The sequence below is a fragment of the Coenobita brevimanus genome, chromosome 71 (genome assembly GCF_032717465.1).
Source record: "Coenobita brevimanus isolate Jiangsu-jjx chromosome 71, ASM3271746v2, whole genome shotgun sequence".
NCBI classification, from domain to species: Eukaryota; Metazoa; Arthropoda; class Malacostraca; order Decapoda; family Coenobitidae; genus Coenobita; species Coenobita brevimanus.
In genome coordinates, this window is record NC_137024.1 from 44,226,499 (window position 1) to 44,249,151 (window position 22,653).

Sequence of the window (22,653 nt, forward strand, 5' to 3'; positions counted from 1 at the left end):
TTAAAACTACAAAATACACAAAAGAAATACCAGTCGATGAATACTATGTATCACCCGAGGAGTGGGTGGGAATACCGGGATTAACTGTACTAATGGAGCTTGGGGTGCTAGCCCCTGACCTCTCCACTTCTGAGCACAGACCCTTTCTCCGTCACAGCAAACACACGACTCAATTCAAATACATTGAATGGGCAGGACGCAAGGCGTGGCTAACGGTTGAGGGAAGCAGAGGCAAACGATAAAGAAATAATTGTATCGCTCAGTAGCGCACTTAGTGACGTGCATTAAATCGGTCACTTTTTGAAAACGGTGACGAATTATTTGAAAAGTATACCCCGAAATGGAGAGAGAAACGGTTAACTGAGCGATACACAGTGAGTTTTCCACTATTAGTTCGTGGCTTCTCACAAAAAAGGAAATGTCGCGAATTGATTCGTGACATTACGCCCCATGAAAATTAAATCTTTCTTCCTTCAGAAGAAAGATTTCAATATACATACATATAAATCCTAACTCAGTCACACAAGATTCACACTGTGGTGTGTGTGCTATCCTGCTACAGGAGAAAGTCGCAGTCGTCAGTGAGCGAAAAACCTCGTATTTACGTTAATAGAAGCAAGCTTGAGGGAAAAACTCCGTGACGACGGTGAAAATCCTGTACTCAGGTCAAACTGAGCGAAAATTCGCTACATTTACACTGACAACTAATTGTTGTGTAGCGTGGTGTATGTAATACACGGTGTAGGTGTGACAGTTGTAGTGTAACTGTACCTACGTGTAAAATGACAGTAAATAATATGGCGACGACGAAGGCAGAGGAGAAGAGGCAGCAGCATGCGGCAGACGATCAGCTGGTCCGCACAGCAAAACTGCTACACCCATTGCTGAACCTGCAAAACCAATTGAGGTGGAGCATCAAAAGTGTCAATGGGACAAAATTCTTATTATGTTACAATTACTCTCTCTGGCTAGCAGTCAGTACATGCTATGAAAAGTACACTCGAGGTCGCCATTAATTTTAGCACACGATTATGGTCGGCCAGTTGAGAATCCCTGTGCAAACTCGGGTCTTCCATAGCCTCGAACTGCACACGGGTCCTCAACCTGTGCCTCAACCTACAGTTCTTATATTAATATCGGAGAGCTGAGAATCCTTGTGCAAACTTGGGTCTTCCATAGCCTCAAGTCGCCTCTGCAGAGTTCTCACTTCCCCCTTAACCTACAATACAATACTGTACTTATATTAGTACCGGAAAGCTGAGAATCCTTGTGCAAACTTGGGTCTTCCATAGCCTCAAGTCGCCTCTGCGGAGTTCTCTCTCGAACTTCCCCCTTAACCTACAATACTTATATTAGTACCGGGAAGCTGAGAATCCTTGTGCAAACTTGGGTCTTCCATAGCCTCAAGTCGCCTCTGCGGAGTTCTCTCTCGAACTTCCCCCTTAACCTACAATACTTATATTAGTATCGGGAAGCTGAGAATCCTTGTGCAAACTTGGGTCTTCCATAGCCTCAAGTCGCCTCTGCGGAGTTCTCTCTCGAACTTCCCCCTTAACCTACAATACAATACTTATATTAGTGCCGGGAAGCTGAGAATCCTTGTGCAAACTTGGGTCTTCCATAGCCTCAAGTCACCTCTGCGGAGTTCTCTCTCGAACTTCCCCCTTAACCTACAATACTTATATTAGTATCGGGAAGCTGAGAATCCTTGTGCAAACTTGGGTCTTCCATAGCCTCAAGTCGCCTCTGCGGAGTTCTCACTTCCCCCTTAACCTACAATACAATACTTATATTAGTACCGGGAAGCTGAGAATCCTTGTGCAAACTTGGGTCTTCCATAGCCTCAAGTCGCCACTGCGGAGTTCTCTCTCGAACTTCCCCTTTGACCGCAGTACTTCTATTAGTACCGGGAAGCTGAGAATCCTTATGCAAACTTGGGTCTTCCATAGCCTCAAGTCGCCTCTCAACTTCCCCCTTAACTTACGGTACATATATTAGTACCGGGAAGCTGAGAATCCTTATGCAAACTTGGGTCTTCCATAGCCTCAAGTCGCCTCTCAACTTCCCCCTTAACTTAAGGTACATAATATGCATGTACAGGCCCTGGACATACTGTGTCCTGTGGGGCCAATGGGCGAGACATCAGGTCTGCACCCACTTCACCACTACCCTGTCTCTCAACTGACTCAGAGATTACAGGTGTGGTTATGAACGGCACAGGAAGGACATGTCCCTGATCAGTGGTGATACTTTGGCACACACTGCAGGAACGGACAAAACTGTCTATGTCTCGTCCATCCCTGGCCAGAAAAAAAATCAGCTCGGATACGGCCCTGGGTCTTCCTTTTGCCCAGGTGACCTCCTGAGGCTGGACAATGACCCCATTGTAACACTGCTGGGCGGTACTTGGCAGGAACGACAAACTGCAGTCGAACCTCGCCCTCGGGTGTTCGTGACTCACGGTAGAGCCGTCCTTGTTTGCGAAGGAACTTGGCTCGACCTCCCCGTGAATACTTAATCACTCGACCCTTTTGTTTATTCCGCACGGCAGCAAGTGTCGGGTCAGAATGTTGTTCTTGTACAACAAGTTGACTGCACATCAGATCTTGCGGCGATTCAATGATCACTGGGGTGACACAGTCTGGAGCCTCAGTCATGGCTCAGGTCACCCGCAGCAGCCAAAGTCTGAGTAGCGCCATCGGAGCAACTATCCTTGACTCCATTAATATTGCCTACTATTAAGTCAAATAGAGGCTCTGGCATGACAACTGCAAGTGTCATACCAGTATAAAATGGAGATGCCACCTGGATACATGCCTCAGGGAACAATCTCACTGATCCATCAATAAGGCTTACATGGATCTGTCGACCTGTATACTGCTCAGGCCGAACTAAACTCTGCTTAACAGAGCAACCTGAGGAACCATTGTCTCTCAGGACCTTCACAGGAATGTCTCCCACAAACCCTGGCTGTACAAGGAAGGTACTGTCACCTGTGGTGGGGCCTGTGGAGGAAGCAGCTAGCCACTCATGAGGCTGCTGAATTGATGTGGCAAACATTGTGCCTTGTGAGTTATAAGATGGAAGATTGGCCATCTGTGGAGAGGGGTTCACTGTCACTGTAGGACTAGTGAACTGTGGGGAAGTACCCACACTGGTAGGGACGTGACCACCAGGCTGCTGCTGAGGAATGAAGGCTGCATTCGCTTCCTGCCTCTTTTGAGCTGGAGGTGAAAAAGTTTGTCCCGACGGTCGGTTGCGTGGCTGATACTGTTGCTGGTTAGGGTACTTGTTGTACCTCTTCCACTCAGGTTTCTGAGTGTTTTGCCCCTGGTCCTTCCACTGCGGTTTTGGACCTTGACCATTACTCTGAGAATGGCCTTGGTGCTGGGATTCAGTCTGAGACGGCTTCCCAGACTTGGCAGTATCTTTTCTGCTCCAGGTGTTTTGCTTACGAGCTTGATACCCGTATGCAGTAAAGAATGCGTCAGCCTTCTCTGCCATTTGGCTGGCATCTTTCACCTGGCAGATCTTAAGCTGTGCTATGAGCTCAGCAGGCCACGACCTCTCTAGCTGTGTACGCAGCATAAGGTCAATTATCCCCTCACGCGTGGAAGGAGTTTCATCTTTCTCCATCCACTCATTTAAGTAAGCTGTGAGACGATCAAGGAACTGAACAGCTGTCTCCTTGTCTTGGAGACGAGCTCGCATGAACTGAACTTTGGCGTCGTCTACTGTGAGACCATACGCCTTAATGAGTGCAGCTTTCATCATCTCATATGTGAGATTGTCTCCACGAATTCTGTGGAGAATATCGAGGGCAGGGCCCTCAAATAGGCTAAGAAACTGAAGCCGCTTAGCTGCCTCATCCAGTTGATATAAGTCTGCCATGTCCTCAAAACGAGCTATGTACGGCTCGATTCGCTCGCTTTCCTTGTATGAAGGAAGCTTGATGCGTGGGGTCGCCAGGACATGTGCAGGGGGAACGCTCGTGGAGCTTTGACCAACTGCACCAGACGTGTCTGAAGCCAAGGAATCTCGCTTGAGCTTCAGCACTTCAAGTTCATGTTCTCGTTCTCGCTCGCGTTGTTCACGCTCGTATTCGCGCTGTTCTCGCTCTTTTTCTAACTCGAGCTCGCGTTGTTTCTGCTCGTATTCGCGCTGTTTCTCACGCTGCTCTTGTTCATAAGCACGCTCTCTTTCACGTTCCTCACGCTGTTCTCGCTCGTATTCGCGCTGAATCCTACGCTCTTCACGAGCATCTTTCTCACGTTCTTGCTCGTAATTATGCCGTGAGAGTATATACTCTTTAATTTCGGTTGGGTCCGAAAGACCCATTTCTTTGGCTTCCTGTAAAAATACAGTAGTAGCCATTTCGCTAATTTATTAAGCAAACCGAAATTGAGTACTGACTGCTTAGCGACGAATACTAATAAACACAAGTAAAGAATACAGACACAAGCTAGTGGTGACCAGTCTTATCTAGTTAACTGGCAAAAATAAATAAAAAATGTAAATGACTGGGAAGACTCAATAATAAACACAATGGGTACGCCGACTTCCCAGGAGCGAATAAAATCGTCTGGCGTTACCAAAAATAAACTAGAGTTAAGTACTCTATTGATTAATAAAGCAAAATTCACTTGCTAAATTAAGGGTAAACACCAGTAAGCTTGTGCCTATAAACTTTAATGATAAATACCTAAATATGAATGAGTGAGCACTATCTCGTGAATAGCTTTAGAGCTAGGAGTTAATATCCTGGAATGAGGTCGCCAATTGTCACGGGGGTTTTTATAATATCACGGTAATTTTGATATAAATGGTTAAATATTATTTAAATTGATAATAATATTCAATAATATTGAAGAGCAGAGACAATGATTGTCTTGCTACATCAAGCAACGATTACTTTACGCTGATTTGCTAAGATTCTCTAAGAACGAGAATTTATAAACTTTCTCAACAGTACTCAGCAGAGACTAATTACTCACAATTGCTGAATTACTGTACTGTTAGCCTCTGGAGAAAGTTACATCACCCCTGACAATAAATAACTAATACTAATAATAATAACATCAGGTTCTTGCTGATGCATTAACTCCTGGCACAACGGATTTTAAGTTAATACAACAAGACTGGTCTAAGTACCAGTTATGAATAGTAAAACGTTTATGCAAGCTAGGAGTTATGTGGGAAATAAGCTTAATTCGGAGAAATGAAACACGAGTTTACTTTACATGAAGCTCAAGGAAAAGAACTGTTAAATTTATTAATTACAAAAAAATAAATTTAACGTTACATTTCAAATCAAATCAATGAGACGCACTCACTCACTCTCACAAAAGCTAAATACTTACGCCTAGGGAAAAACACCTTAACTAAGCTCTTAAAACTACAAAATACACAAAAGAAATACCAGTCGATGAATACTATGTATCACCCGAGGAGTGGGTGGGAATACCGGGATTAACTGTACTAATGGAGCTTGGGGTGCTAGCTGACCTCTCCACTTCTGAGCACAGACCCTTTCTCCGTCACAGCAAACACACGACTCAATTCAAATACATTGAATGGGCAGGACGCAAGGCGTGGCTAACGGTTGAGGGAAGCAGAGGCAAACGATAAAGAAATAATTGTATCGCTCAGTAGCGCACTTAGTGACGTGCATTAAATCGGTCACTTTTTGAAAACGGTGACGAATTATTTGAAAAGTATACCCCGAAATGGAGAGAGAAACGGTTAACTGAGCGATACACAGTGAGTTTTCCACTATTAGTTCGTGGCTTCTCACAAAAAGGAAATGTCGCGAATTGATTCGTGACAATATACAGAGAGAGAGAGAGAGAGAGAGAGAGTATACAATAAAGATTGCAAAAAACTACATAAAAGTATGAGTTTGCGAGAAGTAGTGTGTGTGTGTGTGTGTGTGTGTGTGTGAGTGTGTGTAAAAAAATTTGCAAAATATTTCACCACTGGCCCGGCCCCACCCAGCCAACCCATCACCAGCAACGACACAGCGAAACAGAATTATTTATGTCCAAGCGCTGCATTAGTAACATTCACCAAAACAGAGCCTATGCAAATTATTCAACTAAAAAGAGAATTATTCATTATTTTATCACTTTATGACTGACGAGAAAAAAATCATGGAAAAGAGAAATTATTTTGTGACTTCATCCCATCATTTCGAGGGGATTAACTACAGACAAATTGAAAAAAATCCTAAATCCGTAGAAAGGTCATAATCGATTACGTTATATTATGGACGGGAAAAATAGACAGGTTAATATAGACAGACAGACATATACAGAGATGAACAGACAGGACTTCGAAAACAAAAGCCATAAGTTTTGTGAGACATAGAGGCTCATAATGATTTTAACAATTAAATAGGTGTAGAAAGAAAGACGATACAGTGCCAGTTATATGGCGAACCAACAGATAGTTATATATGGTCAGGCAATTTAGACATATCCTTATAATCAGACGGTGCGAGATAGATTGGCATAGGTGGAGATAATCATATAAGAAGAGACAGGTTAGAGACTCTCATAGTAAGACAGTGCGAATTATACAAACAGACGTGATTAGGGTTACGTATAATCAGACGAGTTAGACTGAGTAGCATAGTAAGACAATTCCATTGATATTGGTAACCGTGGAGACATTCATTTAAAATCATTAACGTATTATAAACATACATTTTAAACAATGGCAGTTATATACAAAGATAGGCTAACATGGAGGAAGATAATCATAAAAGATCAGTCATAAGTTAGTTGAAATAATATACAGGTAGCTGCAGACCGTAACTTATCAGCCATATTTTTCGGATATACCACCTTTCTATGAATATATAAGAAGAGAAGACACATGGCCTTAAATCCATGACTGACGCTTTCAGACTGACATATATTTAGTGGCAGCAAACAGTGACGTGTATACCAGTGGACAGACGCGTAAAATATTCCACATACATAAATAAATGCACACTGAGTTGACACACTACCACAAATATATGCAAATATTTCTGTGTAATATTATATGGAGGTGATCAAACAGACGGACATACGGGCGGAGAGAGAGAGAGAGAGAGAGAGAGAGAGAGAGAGAGAGAGAGAGATTACATGAAAAATTCTGATACTGGGAGACTTTTGGGTAAAGAGACGGGAAGACATTAACATCAAAATGGACACAGATAGACAGAAAGGCAGGCATGCGGGAAGACGAAAACAGACAGGATGATGGAAAACCGGACATAAAGACGGAGAGACGGATATTCAGACAGACAGGCGAACAGATCCACATGCAGACGAAGGCAGGCTGAGACAGACAGCTAGGGAATCAGATTGAGGGACCAACATACAGACAAAACCGACAAATGGACAGACATATGCTAACGAAGAGACAGGCAAAGGAGCACTTACACAGACACGCAGACAAAAGTAGACAAACTGAATGCAGAAACGTAGCCTAATGACCAGCGAGACAGGTAGGTACTCACACAGGCAGAACGACAAACTGACAGACAAATAAGAGACAGACTACTTGACTAATAAACAGAAAAACACATGCATACGAATAAAATATACGTGCGTACATATAGACAGACAAGCATTAACTCGGACAGACAGACAGACAGGGAAACAGACAAACAAAAGAACAGACACGTACAGACACCCGGAGTCCATTACCCTAAGCGGTTTATGAATCTGATGTCTGATGCATGAAAGGTATGATATATATAAAGGTGAGTCTCCTCTTATTTATATCCCCCTTCCCATCCCCTGTACGCTCTCTCTCTCTCTCTCTCTCTCTCACATTGTTTATCTTAACCCTAAACGCCTCTCTTACCACTTCGTTCTCTCCTCTTTTTTAATTCTGCTCTTTCATCATTATTTCTGTCCCTTACTGATTCACCCTTACTGTTCATTCTTCTTTAACCCTCCCTAACAATTCTCTCTTAATTACCCATCATATCATTTTATTTCATCTATTTCCATCCAGAAACCCCTACTACCACTTCACACTCCAGTCCACCCATCCTCACACTCTTATCTCATCCCTCATCCCATCACTACTCCCAGTCCCCCCCGTCTCTTCACCCAGCCCATCCTTAGTCTTCAACACATATGTTATAGTCTTCTCATCCTCCTATCTTATCTCCTCACTCCATCCCACACCCTGGGGGCAATGTGGCTCAGTGGTAGAGCGCCTGACTCAAGACCGAAAGGTCGAGAGTACGCGCCTTGCCCGGGTGACTGCCCTGCTGAGAGAGAAAGCGCTCTCCCGTCATCTAGCGAGGCTATATGATCGATCACGGTCTAGCTCGGGGAATTCATTTCTCCATTTCCATCCTACCCCACGTGTCTCAGCCCCACCTATTCTATCACTAAACCCATTCTCTCTTATCTATTCACCACCTCTCGGTCCCTTCACCCCTTCTTATCACCTTATACCCCTTCCTATCCCTTGACCCCAGCTCATCCCTTCTTGTCCACTCACCTCTTCCTTCCCTCCTGTTCCCCTACCCCATCTCATCCTCTTATACTTTCCCACCTCATGCTTGCACAGAACCAAAATTAAAATGTCACATTCCCTTTAATCACGATCACTCCAGTCCACCCCATTCTCTTCTCCCTTCACACACACACACACACACACACACACACACACACTAAGAATCCCATTACTTTACCCTCTCCACCCATTCATTGTGGTGACTTCTTTTATGTAATTTATTCATGCTACCTACAGACAATTTTTCCGCGGAATGGGAAAATCGTTTGTAAGTACCAAGTCTCTTACAGTCTGAATATAATAGTCAGACGTTAAAAGAAGAAAATATAAAACACGTTATCATATTGAAAGGGTTAAATAAAAGTACCATTAATACGCTCACATTTCACCGCATCCAACGGTTAAATAAAATACTAAGTATCTGATGAAAAGCTTGCTTTGAACTTTGGCCTAATATTTTACACTATTTAGCTGGTAACTACTCAAGTGATATAATACCTTTATATCCAAATTAGGTGCACAGATCTAACTTCTTCCTTATTACTTAATTCTTGCTGACGTCAGTTGGGGTTATTCATTTAGGAGGGCACCCTAGTAATAAATGGATAAATGAAGGCTATATCTGACCCCCCTTCAGTTCAGGAAAACCTCCTCTGAGCTTAATAAAATCATTTGGGAGAGCAGGAAAAAAAAAATCGTGGAGAATGGATTAATTGTGTCAGTTTTTCATGGGTTTACGAAATAACAATACCAAATACAAATTGATGCTACTAAAAGTTCCCCCTTAAAGTACTACACACGTGTTCCCTGCGTATCTTAAAAAGTGACTAAGGAGGGTTTGTGCTGAGGACCAAGACAAACTTCTCTCCGTAATGGAGTAGTGTAATAGTGACCACTCCACCTCCCAGCTCTTGCGTCGTAAGCAGCCTCGTACCTCCCACTGCACAGAAGGGAGGGAAGACTATTCCGCCCTTTCTTCAGTTCATGTCCTTAAAGAGATCACAGCCGAAATTTGAATCTTTTCACTCCATGAGAGAGAGAGAGAGAGAGAGAGAGAGAGAGAGAGAGAGAGAGAGAGAGAGAGAGAGAGAGAGAGAGAGAGAGACTGCAGTTTTGTCTTTTTCATTCAGATCCCATGGTTCAACAGATTTACACGAATCTGACCGTGGAAACATGCCTACCTAATCGCCCGTGTCGGACGAGTTCCAAACAGGGTCCATATTCGTAACGAAAGCGGATCGGGCATTCAACAGAAAACGAACACCGAAGAGAAGCTAATTTAAATAGTAACATCTGCATCATGCATGCTCTTGTTGCTGTTCAATATTATCCCGGTATGGTCTGTCATATTCAGCAGATCAAAGAAAATTTAATTTGAGAAAAAAAAAAAAAAAAAAAAAAAAAATAGAATCTGCCATTCATTAAGCTTTTCGATGGCATTGATTCACTAAGGTATCCTATTCAGGTCATGTCCGGGGGATTTTGTTCAGTCGAGAGAAAATCCTATCAATCAATAGACGAAAAAGTCTTGATTACCCAGACCTGACACCACCTAGCTCCCTCTTCTACCCGCAGTCTTCCCACTACCTAATCTACATCAGCCCTGATGTTTTTACGCAACCAGGTTGATTTTTCATCCCTCAGCAGACTAATAACGCCCTATCCGATCCCTCGTGTTTCCACTCCCATCTCGCCCCATCTCATGGACTCTGTCTTACACCCCACTACCCATTTTCACACCCAAACCACACCACCCTATGTCTAACTAGGCTTGACTCTCCATCACATCAAACCCCTTTTCCTATCCTCCAAATCCCAGCCCCAACCAAACTCCCAGGTACTCCCCATCCCACAACTCCCCACGCAATTGCATCCATCTCTAACCATCCCTTGTCAACCATCTCGTATTTTCAGCACTCCCATCACTCTACCATTTTCCCCACTCTTTGCCCACCGTCCTCACAGTCTATCCCCCGTCATCCCCACTCTCCCTCTCCCATTACCTCTCCCTTATTTCCTCATCCGCATCACCCTGTACCATTATCCACTGTTTCCCTGTCGTCTCTGTATCCTCCTTGACTCCTACATCCTATCCCGTTTCCCATCGCATTCCCACCCCGTATCCTAGTCATTCCCTCCATTACATTCATACCCCTATCCCACAACCTAGTTTCCCGGTCGCCTGCTTCCATTACACTCCTACATCCAACTCTCTCTCAAACTACACACCCCATATTTTCCAGTTACCACCCCTTCAATCCCTCCATCCTCCCCCAGAATTAGCTACTATTGCATCAGACCTCATTTCTCCCATCCCCCATCCTCATCTGCCTACACCAGTTCAGTCTGTTACCTAGTTACTCCATCCCCTATTTCCCCAATCCCCCATGCCAGCTCATTGCCAGTTCCCCAGTCTCCCCCTTCCCTGTTCCCCATCTCCCTTCCCTATTCCTCTATTTTCCCCCCATCCCTTATGCTTCTTCAGTGCCTATTTCTCCATCCTGTCCCCTATTCGCACAACCTCCACCCCCCAGGTACTCCATCCCAATCCCCCCATCACCCCATGCCAGTTCAATGCCTATTCCCCCATCCCCCCACGCCAGTTCAATTTACCATGGGAATTATCAGCCATAATGAATTTTAATGACCCTCGGGAGGCACGCGCGCGCACGGAACATACGGCCCGAGTGCCAACCCTTTGATCTATTATGCTCCACACTTTTACATATTATTATTTTTCAGCTCGCCAGTTTCATCATTCGACTGGTAATTATTTCATCCTCCGCTGATGGAAGTTTGTCTGGATGTGTGTAGGGGGGAAGGGTGTGTGTGTGTGGAGGGGGTTGTGTTTGTATGAATGTATATGTAGGAGTGGGTAAGGGTGTAGATCTGTGTGTGTGGGGGGTGTGGTGTGTGGGAGGCGATGTGTGTGTGTGTGTGTGTGTGGGGGTGTGGTGTGTGGGAGGCGATGTGTGTGTGTGTGTGTGTGTGTGTGTGTGTGTGTGTGTGTGTGTGTTTTATGTTCTGTATATGCATGTGATTGTCAGCTATTGAATTTTCATAGACAGGTGTGTTTGTATGACTGTCAGCCGCTGGAGTTGCTTTGGCAAGTGTGTGTGTATATAATCATGAATGTATGTATGTATATAGACTGTGTGTACGTATGTGTATACTTTTAAATTTATGCATATGTTAGATAAGTTATGCATATACACGCTTGTGTACATTTGAAGTGTGTGTGTGTGTGTGTGTGTGTGTGTGTGTGTGTGTGTGTGTGTGTGTGTGTGTGTGTGTGTAAACTTTCAAATTTATGTTTGCGGGAGCGGTTATGAATGTGTATGCGTGTGATTTGTGAACTTTTGAATTTTATGGACGTGTGTGTGTGTGTGTGTGTGTGTGTGTGTGTGTGTGTGTGTGTGTGTGTGTGTGTGTGTGTGTGTGTGTGTGTGTGTGTGTGTGATAAGGACTGCCACGATGAATTTGACTGCTAGTATTTCCATTTGAAGAAAAAAAGTCTGTTATCCTGAATTAAATATCTAAACGCAACTTTGTACCTAAACGACCACTCAGGTTTCTTAACTTTTCGATTACTAATAATTATCTCTGTTGGATATAAAAATCGTCTGAGGTTAGCACACACACACACACACACACACACACACACACACACCGCATTAGGCTACCGGTCCTGCACCACCATCATTATCTCCAGTCTTACCACTCGCCAGTCACCTTCCATTCACAGTGTTATCACCACCTTGTTAAAAACTCACCGTAACTCTCCATTCATCTCTCTCAAATTCTCGCTAACTCTTCATTCCCAGCCCGACCTCATATATTTCCCTCAAACTCTCATTAACCCCTTGGCCACGGAAAGTCTCGCCTAAGCTGAGTTAATTCGTTGTGTGGTAAGTAGACATAAAACTTTTTGCCGGTAACTAGGCTAACAAAGAAAAAGTAATCTGTTTAGTGAAGAAGAGGATAATTTGCAATCCCTTTACAACGGGTGATAGGATTAATGACAATACTGATGATGATGATGATAATAATAATAATAATAATAATAATAATAATAATAATAATAATAATAATACTATGATGATGATGATGATGATGATAAGAAGGAAGAAGATGGTGATGGTGATGATGGAGATGGTGATGAATGTGAATAGAAATAGGTATAAGAAGTAAATAAATAGGCCTCCACACTTAAGATATTAATCCTTTTGCTGCCATGAACGGCCTTGTTTGTTTTATTCAGTCTGCTGCCCGGCCAATTTCAGTAATCTGAGGCCATTTATGGGAGTCTAAACGTTAATAGACATAGTAATACACTTTTTGAGCAATAAAAATTCCCCTCAGCTAAACAACTTCTCCTTATGATAGGCTGAGGAAATTACTTAATGCGTCCGTAGCAAGGGAAAATGCTAACTCACTCTCTCAAAACCATCTAAGTTTAATACTTCCCCTAAGCAACTGAATGCCACGTTAAGTTCCCTCAAAATATCAAAAGCTCCCCGAATCACCTTGAGCTCCCCTTACTCAACAGCTATTCCCTCCAAGTCACCTAATACTCCCATAAATTATTTAGAATTCACCAAAGTTCTTAATGAAATTCAAAGCTTCCTTGAATTCATTAAAGTCTCCCCAAAACTCCTCATGTCACTTACAGCTCTCGTGAACCCCAGTGACCCTTCATTATTGGTAAATATAAGATACTGTGTAACCGTACATGGGCGTGGACGGGAAGACAGGGCAGGAAATACTATGCACTTGGTCATGACTGGCATTTGAAGGCTAACATCAAACTTAGTGAATGAATTAATGCTTTGGTTCCCAGGAATTCCCTTTACTGAACGAAAAAGTTTGGTGTTACCTTAAGTATATTCCGTAAATACGTACACTAGCAAGACAGAATAGGTAATGGTGATTCTTTTTGAAGCTTTTGACCGCTCCTTCTGGGGTCGGCCAAAATGAATGACTCAAAAGCCCTAGCCGCGAGATCCATGTTTTTAGTCTCGAGGTTCTTAACGCCACTACCTCAGCTATTTGTTTTGCCTTGTGCCTGTTATATACTTTTATCTCCTAGAACGTTACTACGGCGTACTGTGTTGGTACTAGAAGTCAATGAATACCATAAAACAAAATATTAAGGTGTGATACTCATAATAAATTGCTAAGAAAAAATTGCCACGAAGCCTCCTGTGCCGATTAGAATACGGCCCAGAGTCATGCTGCACCCAGGTACATCCGACGCACTGACAAGCAGTTTATAAGATCCACGCCGGAGGAATAAGACTGATAATAATTAGTGTAAATGCCACTTAGAAACGCCTGTGACGATGGTCCTGGCTGGAGTGGGTAAGAAGTGTGAGTGGGATGTGAGGTAGTTGAGCTTCCTTAGACTGCTCAAAGCTACTCCGTCCACACAAACCTCTCCAAACCCTTTGAAATTTCACAGACTCACCTGTGATGATGCTTCTGGATGGAGTGAGTGAAAATTGTGAGTTGGATGTAAGGTGCTGGAGAACAACCAAACTTTTAAACTTCTCAGGCCTTTAAAGCTCCCCTGAACTTCTTAGAGCTCACAAAAAATTTTCATACCACTCAGAACTCACCACAACACCTTGGAGCTTCCCATAACACCCTTAAAACTTCCACTAGCCCACTGTGATAATGATACTGGTTGGAGTGATCGAGAGATTTGAATAGGATGTGAGGAGGTGGAGCTCCCTTAAACTAACTGAAGCTCCTTAGAACTACTTAATACTCCAGACCGCTAAAACACCCCATTTCCCATATAGCCCACCCAGAAGCTTCACTAACCTATAACGACGAGCCGTGCTGAGGTGGGTGGGAGGTGTGATCATGAGCTGTATAACCCTCCTCAGACGTGCTTAAAACACTCCCAGATTTCACTTGGCATTCAGAAAGAACCTCCCCAAACCCCCCCAAATCTCCACTTGCTCATTGCTGGAGTGGGTGAGAGGTGTGAGGGCGATATGAGGCGATGGAGCTCTCCCAAACCACGGAAAACTCCTCAGGACCACTTAAAACTCCTCAGTCCCCGTAAAGCCTCTGTCTCATTAAAGCTCCTCAGCTTTCCTAAAGCTTCCCACTTCCCGTAAAGCTCGTTAGCTCACATCAAGCTCTCTAAACCTTTAAAACCCCAGTAACCCACCTGTGACGATGATCTTTGCGGGTGTGGGCGAGAGATGTGATTGTGACGTGAGGCGGTGCAGTGCCCGGCATCTGAACCTGGAGTGTCCGTCACCCAGCGTCACCTCCAGCACATGCAGCTCACCGCTCTCCGTCACGTGGTACTTCCCGTCTGGTGGAATGGGGAGAAGGGTGTTAGTGGAGTGAGAGAGGCGTTAGTGGGGTGAGAAAGGTTTTGGTGGGATGAGAAATGTTGGTGGGGCGAGAAAGGTGTTAGTGGGGAGAGACATAAGTAAGATGAATGGGATGTGAGTAAGATGGGAGGGATTTGTGTGATTTGAGTTGGGTGAGTGGAGTGAGGGAGACAGGGGAGAAGAGGGATGTTAGCTGGCGAGAGGGGCATTAATGATGCAAGGTATAACTAAGATGAATGGGATGTGAGTAGGCTGAGATAGAGGAGGGTGATGTGAGTGGGGTGGTTTGAGTGAGTGGATGTAGAGAGGTTGCACTAAAACAGCTGGACAAAATTCAGAACAAAGCTTTATGAATAACTAATAACCCAGCAGTTACAAATGAACTATCTCCCCTACAGGTAAGACGGAATGTTGCCTCCTTTGCATTACTTTACAGAGACTTGTATGGCAAATGCTCAGGCGAAGTTGCATCTGTTGTGCCAACTCTCCACGTCTTCCCCCGTGCTACACGGGCATCTGGTAGCGCACATGACTTGACTGTCACAGTGCCATGTTTCAGAACTTCAGCATATCAAAATTCATTTATTCTCAGAACTGCTTCTCTTTGGAACTCACTTTCCCAGGTTAGTTGTCCCCCTAAACTTCAACCTACAGCAGTTCAAGTTCAACTATTGCAGATTTTTAATGAATAAAGGACACGTGTAATCTGGTGTGTGGATTTTTAAAACTTAATTTGTTTTTTCTTCCTTTGTTCAGATTCTGTTAAAAAAAAATGAGACGGGTGTGAGGAGACTGAGGGTTGAGTGGGGTAATTAGATTGAGAGGGATGTCATTAGGATGAGAGGTATGTGGATAGGTTGAGATATAAATAGGAATAGGATGAGTGTAAGTAGCTTGAGTGGCTTGTAATGAGAGAGTTCTGAGTATGCTAAGATGTAAGAGGAATGACGAAATGTTACCGGACGGGATGCGAATAGGTTAACATAATGGAGAAGAGGGACAGGAATGAATTACAATATGAAGAGCGGGAATGGAGAAGAGAGGAAAATGATAGAGGTGTACGGAAGAAGAGGAAATGGGAAAATGAGGAAAAGGAAGTTGGGAGTGAAGTGAACAGAGAGAAAACTGAAAGGGGAAAGGGGGAACTGGGAGAAATGAAAAACGATGACTGAATAGAGATGAAGTTCGAAGGAGAGTGAATGGAAAAGAATAAGTAAGTTGAGAAGAAAGAGAATATCGAGGAGGGTGAACAGGGATGAATGACAGAATGAGGCAAGATGAACTGCGAGAAAGATAAAGGGAGAAATATATATATGAGTAGAAAACAGAGAAGGGCTTTGAAGACGATTAACTGGGGAAATGAGTGAGGAAGAATGTAAATTAGGAGAACAGTAAATATTGAATGAGAAGGAATTAGGAGGAGAGTAAGTGAAGGAATGGATGGGGGAAGAAAGTGAATTGGGAGACTAATGAATTGGGAAACAAATGAAGAAAAGAGTGAAGGAGAATGAATAAGGAAAAAGGTCTGAGTGGGAAGATAAAGTGAGAAATATGGCTTCATGGGGATGTGACATATGTGATAAGGAGAAGTAAATGAAAAAAAGAGGGAATCTGAAGGAGAGGGAATAGCAAGAAAGCACAGGGCTGCGATTCACCTACGAACTTAGCATCAACTGTCTCCCTTAACAATATATTTCTTTTTTATATGAGGAACACGAGACGTGGGAAGATTCAGCACTCCCCTTTTCTTACCCTTCCCGAAAAAAAAAAATCGTATGACCAATTTCCGGTAACTGTGTACTGTATTTGCAAGAAGGACAGACAAAGAAAAGAAAGTTGAACGCATCCCCATGGATCTTATTCCGTCTGATTTCCGAGAGGGAGTTGATCTTAACCCTTTTGCAATGAAATACTCTTTATTGGATTTCGGCCAACGTCAGACGATCTCATTACTCTAAAAAAAAAAAAAAAAAAAAAAAAAAACGGGGACAAAGACGCATAAAATGAATCCCCAACGTTATGGCGGAGAATAATCTACTTGGTATTTTATTTCAACTTACGGCGGACGAGAAATGAGCAGAATAAAAAGTGCAAAGGGTTAAATCTGAGAGTCCAGACCCTAAGTTGGAAGTAATGAAGAGAACTGAATGGGAAAAGTAGTGAAATCAGAAAAGGAGTGAATGAGGAAGACAGGATGGGGAAGAGGGATGAACGAAGAGTACTGAATCTGGAAGAGGTCTGAATTGGGAAGAGGAGTGATTGGGAAAGAGAAGTGAATGGCGAGAAGGGGTGAATGGGTAAGAGGACTGAATGGGTGAGAGGCCTAGATGGGAAAGAGAAACGGATTGGAAAGAGGACTGAACTGGGAAGAGGAGGAAAAAGGGAAAAGGACTGCATGGGGAAGAGAAGGAATGGAGAAGAGGGGGATAAGTGAAGAGGACTGAATGGGAAAGAGGGGGAGTGGAGAAGGGGAAAGGGGAAGAGGACTGAATGGGGAAGAGGACGAAATGGAGAGGAATGAATGGGTAAAAAGACTGGATGGGAGAGAGTAATGGATATGGAAAAGGACTGAAGAAGAAGAGGACTGAATGGCGAAAAGCAGTGAATGGGGAAGCGGGAGAGAGGGAGAGAACATAAGGGGATACTATAAAAGGACAAAACGTGTTTTTAGACGACGTGGCTGCATCACTGAAGGATTGTTTCAGCTCACTTCATCATAAAGGGTATCATGTGTCAGTGTTGGGAATAAAATAAATACTACTAGTAATGTGTTGAGAAACTAATTAGAATATACGTATGCATCTCTGTCTGTCTGTCTGTCTGTCTGTCTGTCTGTCTGTCTCTCGTGTTCATTTTGAACACGAATGCTTTAGTATGTAGAGAAACTGGTTTGAAATTTTATGTAGGTATGGTGGTATGTATTTATGGTGGAATGTATGTATGTATATACCTTTCTGTTTGTTTCTCCCTCTTTATCTTATTTTCTGTCTTTCTCTATCAGTTGCCTGACACAGCATCCTGCAAGAGGTGGCCTTGACAAGAAGCCCTACAAGGATTTCAGTCCCTACTCAGCAATGAACTCCTTCCCTTAACATTTTACCCCCTTTCCTCCAGCCTGTTTTCCGCCATGTCGTTGATCTGACTCTATTTTCAGATCACCTAAGACTAATGTAGCAGTAAGGCATGGAAAGTAGGCAGAGAGAGAGAGAGAGAGAGAGAGAGAGAGAGAGAGAAAGGCTTTTACTAGCTTCCTTAATCCAAACACCACAAGATAAAGCTCTTCACAGAGATGACTGTTACCTCTTTTTTCATATTTTTAGCACCATTTTTTAGCATTATTATTATTATTTTTTTCATCTTCAGAAGGAGCACTAGTAGTGATACGGTAACTTTTATGGGTAGGTAGCAATCTCCATTAACCTCCTTTTATTGTTTTTCTTTTTTTTTCTTGGCTACCTTGTCATATTTTTCTTAAGCCCTAGAAGGATCTCTTGGAATGAAGGGATTAGGAATAGTTCATTAATCTGTTCATTATTATTATTATTATTATTGTTATTATTACAGTATTATATCCAAGGGGCGGTTGGGGTTTACTGCTCACGTAATACCACTCAGAGATAAGTGCGACTGGTCACTTCCATCTTAAATGTCAGGACCAACTTGCTTAGCCCTGGGCTCCTATGCTCCTCATGGGGCAGCGCAGGATTAGATGTATTATTGTCATCATCATCATCATCATCATAATCATCGTCATCGTCATCGTCATCATCATCATCATCATTGTTATTATTATTATATTATTATTATTATTATTATTTGCACTTTTTTCTTCAGTCTTGATGATATAAATGAAGGTACCCTAGGGTAACCGAAGTCCTTGTGTCAAATATAAATGACCTTGACCTATTATTGAAGGCGATATACTAAATTTTATGCTAAACCTTGCATACTTGGAATTGAAATAGCTCAGAAATTAATTGAGATACAGCTATTTGATTAAAAATCGTATGATAAAAATGTTTGCTGAATAATTTTGGCTTAATATTTTGCTATTTAACTTAGTGGAAAGTACCGAATTCAAATCTGCTCATTTTATCTTTGCAACACGTTTTAGAGAAAACTACAAAGGTTTTAAAGCTGTAACTTTCCGGATATATAGCTGTGGTCTCTCGTATGACCTGAAAGGAGTATGGTTACAGTTAAGCATACAGTTAGCCAGTTACTGAGACAAACATAAAATTTACACATTCGTTCTTCGACAATTTTCTTCAGATCCCTTGTTGATGAGACACAAGAAATTACCTTAGGGTCTTCAGATCTTTTTTTATATTAAACATAACGTATGTGCTATACATAATTATCGTCCTTATTTTGGCAACATAATAACACTAGGTAACTAATTATTATTATTTTTATCATCCTCACGAAAACCATTCATTATCATTATTATCATCATCATCGGTATTATTTCCGAATATTTCTTTTCTATTTTCAGCCATAGAAGGACCTCTGGGAGTAAAGAGACGACGAAGGCCGCAGACTCGCGTTACCTGTATAGCTCTTACGTGTGGGAGGCAGGTAAGAGAAGGATAATGGTGGACCGGAGAGAGAGAGAGAGAGAGAGAGAGAGAGAGAGAGAGAGAGAGAGAGAGAGAGAAGTGGGAAGCGGGTTGATCTTGTAGTGGGCGACAAATGATATTTACCCGCTGTAAGAGGGATGAGAGGGTGCTGAGTGGGAAGGAGAAGGAGGAAGAGGACGGGCTGAGACGATGGCGAGATTGCGTGGTTGGATGAGTGGTTAGAGGTGAGTCGGAAGGAAAATGTGGTAGGGATGAGTGGGTGGAGGTGAGTGGGAAGGAAGGAGTGGTAGGGATGGGTGGGTGGAAGTGAGTGAGAAGGAAGAAATGGTAGGGATTAGTGGAGGTGAGTGGGATGGAATAAATGATAGGGATGAGTGGGTGGAGGTGAGCGAGAAGGAAGAAATGGTAGGGATGAGTGGGTGAGGTGGGTGGGGAGGAAGAAGTGGTAGGGATGAGTGGGTGGAAGTGAGTGGGGAGGAAGAAGTGGTAGGGATGAGTGGGTGGAGGTGAAAGAGAAGGAGAAAGTGGTAGGGATGAGTGGCTGGAGGCGGAAGGGAAGGAATAAATGGTAGGGTTGAGTGGGTGGAGGTGAAAGGGAAGAAAGAAATAGTAGGGATAAGTGGGTGTAGGTGAGAGGGAAGAAATAAGTGGTAGGGATAAGTGGGTGTAGGTGAGAGGGAAGAAATAAGTGGTAGGGATGAGAGGGTAGAAGTGAGTAGGGAGGAAGAATTAGGGATGAGAGAGTGGAACTGAGTGGGGAGGAAGAAATGGTAGGGGTGAGTAGGTGAGAAAGTAGAAATGGTAGGAATGTGTAGGTGGAGGTGGAATGGATTGAAGAAGCTGTAGGGGTGATTGGGTGGAGATGAGCGAAGAAAAGGAAATACGAGAGCATTAAGTGGTTGGAGGTGAGGAAAGGTGTGTGGGAAGGAAATAAGCGTAGCAGAGATGAGTAGTTGGAGGATGAGTGGAGAAAGAGGGCGTGCAGCCAAAAATATGCGATAGAGATGCGGGGTAAGAGATGAACTGGACGCAAGAGTGATGAGGTATGATTGGCAGAAATGACGGGTAAGTGTGATGAGAGGCGTAGAGTGGGACAGAGGAAGAGGAGGAGGAGGAGGAGGAGGACTGAGTGTTGGGTGACTGAATGGAGGTGGGGAGGAAGAGGTAAGGCGATGTGAGGAATGAATGGCAGGGAAGATCAGTAGTGAGTTAGTTGGATGGAGTAGGCGAGCCAAAATGATGAGACGGTTGTTGTACAGGGGAATGGGTTGTTTTAAGTGAGAGGGATGGGGATGGAGAGGAATGAGTGATAAAAAATTAAGTGGGAAGAAATGGGTTTAGCGACAGATGTTAAGTGGGAGGAAGGAGGAGGAGGAGGACATGTTCAGGCGATGTGAGGACTGAGTGGTTGGAGATGAGTAGGGGAGATGATTGGAGGTGAAGGGTATGTGGTAGAGGTGAACGGGAGGGAAAGATGGAAGGAATTAAATAGCAGAAACGAGGAACTGTGAGGGATGAGAGGGCGGTGAGTGGGACTGAAGAAACGAGTTAAGGATGTGATTGAGTTGGATGGTAGGAGATTAGTGGGATGGGAAATGATATAGTGGAAATGAGTGGTTAGTGTGGGAGATGGCAAGTGGTTGAGATGACGAAAGAGGGAAAATTACTAGGAGAGAGAGAGAGAGAGAGAGAGAGAGAGAGAGAGAGAGAGAGAGAGAGAGAGAGAGAGAGAGAGAGAGAGAGATGAGATTGGATTTGAGACAGGGATGATGGGTAAAACTAAGTGCGTAGGCAGGATGAACAGTAAGTGAAAGTGAATTATACAGAATAGATGGTGAATAAAAGTTGAGTGCATGGGATGAGAGCAGAAACAGGGTGAAGGATAAGCAAAAAAAAAAAGTGAGTGCATGAGTAACGGTAAAATAACGATAAGTAAATTTTAAGTATCAGTCAGTAAAATGACAAGCAAATAGATTCAGTATGTGAAAAAGAAGCGCGGTGGCTAAGATGGGAGGAGAGGGATGAGAGATGGGAATGGGGTGAGTGAGCGAGGTTAGAGAAGTGAGTAGGACCAGTGTGAAAGGGATGAAGGATTGGGTCGAGAAAGGGATGAGTGAGGGGCATGAGGGTGTTGAGAGAGTGGGGTGAAGGGTGAATGGTATGAGAGAGGGTAAGTGAGGTGAGAAGTGAGTGGTATGAGGGGGTGAATGACGTCAGTGGGATTAGTGGTTGGAGTTAAGAGAAAGCCGAGTGATGTGAGAGAAGGGCAAGATGATGAATGGGATTACTGAGATGAGGGGTAAGTGGATTGTGTGAGAAAGATAAGTGAAAGGGCTAAGTAAGCTGAGTGGGATGAGTGAGAGAGGTGAGAGAGTGGTGAGTGGGAGGGTTGATGGGCACATGTACAGTATGTGACTCCCGGCAAACTGGGGAGAGGAAGTATCTCTCTCTCTCTCTCTCTCTCTCTCTCTCTCTCTCTCAATTTAGGGTACAGATCATTCTGTTAGCATTGAGGCATGATCATCTCTCAGGGACCGATAATGTCTGTTGGATTTGTTTAACTTTCTCTCAGGAGGCCAGTAATCTTCCTGTTAGTTCTCTCTCTCTCTCTCTCTACTATCTATCTATCTATCTATCTATCTATCTATCTATCTATCTATCTATCTATATATCTACATCTATCTATCTATCTATCTATCTATCTATATATATATATATATATATATATATATATATATATATATATATATATATATATATATATATATAATGTAATAAGTCTCGCAGAATATTACAAACTTGATACCTTAATGATAGAATAAGGTAATATTAGTTGGGATATTTTAGGTCTGAGTAAGATCCACAGAGAAGAAGAAAAGTTAATTCAACTCCAAGACAGCAACCACCTATTTCACTACAGAGGATGGAAAAATGAAAGAGTTAGTTGTGTAGGATTTCTGATTAAAAGAAATCTTGCAGGTAACAATGTTAAATTCAGCAGGGTGTCTGACAGAGTAGCATGAATTGAGATTAGACTATGCAGAAGATACACCTTGAAAGTAATACAAGTATATGCACCGAATTCTCAAAGCCCAGAGGAAGAAATAGAAGCATTCTATGACGACATCTCACAGATAACGGAAGACGAAACGGTCAGATGTCCAGTATTCACGGGAGACTTCAGTTCAAAAATGGAC

General features: G+C 43.1%; 1 protein-coding gene across 1 annotated transcript in view; it reads right to left on the reverse strand.

Annotated features, from left to right (window-relative positions):
- LOC145406769 (cell adhesion molecule Dscam1-like) overlaps positions 1 to 22,653 on the reverse strand; it is a 235,237-nt gene that overhangs the window by 176,111 nt on the left and 36,473 nt on the right. Inside the window, exon 4 of the mRNA XM_080277865.1 lies at positions 14,705 to 14,854. Within this exon, the coding sequence (XP_080133991.1) occupies positions 14,705 to 14,854 (150 nt within the window). The remainder of the gene's footprint in view (positions 1 to 14,704; positions 14,855 to 22,653) is intronic.